General features: G+C 28.6%; 1 protein-coding gene across 1 annotated transcript in view; it reads right to left on the bottom strand.

Moving 5' to 3' along the window:
- Window positions 1-1,187, bottom strand: part of LOC106677052 (tetratricopeptide repeat protein 21B) — a gene marked incomplete in the record, with an annotated part of 56,049 nt that overhangs the window by 18,469 nt on the left and 36,393 nt on the right. The window contains 1 exon segment of the mRNA XM_067050394.1: window positions 587-752. Coding sequence (XP_066906495.1) covers window positions 587-752 — 166 coding nt within the window.

Below are 1,187 nucleotides of genomic sequence, written 5' to 3' on the forward strand. Positions count from 1 at the left end.
ATAACTTATGAATGGATTATGTAAACTATTTATCATTATATAAATTGACTACATTTTAAATTAAAAACATCCTTTACTTTTTTTCAAAACATTTTACTGTTTTTTCAGAGATTCCAAGAATAATTAGGAGTATTATATCACACCATTATGTCACACACTATTATATCACTTTGATAGAATAATAAATAATATTGTGGCAGAGTGTAATAGACATTGTAAAATGAATAATTATAATAAGTGAAAATGTGATAATAGTAGGTTATGAACTAATGTTAAAATTTGACAAAGGCATAACAGCCTGCAACTGTTTGATAACCAATGTTAGTCGTGATATTGTAAATAAGTCAATAGATCCTTTAGAATGACCAGAATGGCCGAAACGTAGGAGCTACAAGAAAATAAAAAATGTGAGATTTTATACTGATAAAATGTTTTATAACTAATAAACAACCCTGTCTCAAACAAGATATTTCATTAAATCTAAAATTAACTTAAAGTGGTTATTAGAAAGCAATCAATTTTACCTGAAAATGAACTCATTTCAAAAATTGTTATTGTTAGATTTATTATAAAACTAATTCGTTACCTTTATTCAGAACTAGAGCTTGCTTCATACAGCCAATAGCTGAAATGTAGTCGCTACGAGCCATGGCAATGAGGCCGTTAATGAAATAGAAACCAGGCATCTCCTTCAAAGACAAGTTCTCGCTCAGCCCCAACTCCAGTCGAGAAGCTGCCTTTTCTATCTCGCCCTGTGCAACAAAAATCTTTCACTTAGTAACTGTATCAATGGGTAACCATCTCATATAAAAAACATTTTGAGATTAATAATAGCAACTCTTCTTCATTGTCAGTACTACTCAATTCTAATTTTTTAAAATGCAGTCAAAGCTCCTCAATCGTAAAGATGATATTCTGTAAATGTCACAAATACAGATTAGTAGTTTACGACATTATATTATAGAGAATATGTTCCAAGATAACAAAATACAGGATGTTCCAAGATTGAGTCCCAACAAAAAATATGAATTAAGGATCTCAAAATAATAAAATAATTCCCTATGAAGGTATGTCCGTTGATACTTTCTTTAGAAATTATTCATGCCGAAAGATTTTCATTATTTTAAATTATTTAGGTTCTAATAAATAAATTATTAAGTATTCTAATTACTTTATTAATGGAAGAT

This window comes from Halyomorpha halys, unplaced genomic scaffold (genome assembly GCF_000696795.3).
Source record: "Halyomorpha halys isolate HHAL.00 unplaced genomic scaffold, Hhal_1.1 Scaffold85.1, whole genome shotgun sequence".
Lineage (NCBI taxonomy): Eukaryota > Metazoa > Arthropoda > Insecta > Hemiptera > Pentatomidae > Halyomorpha > Halyomorpha halys.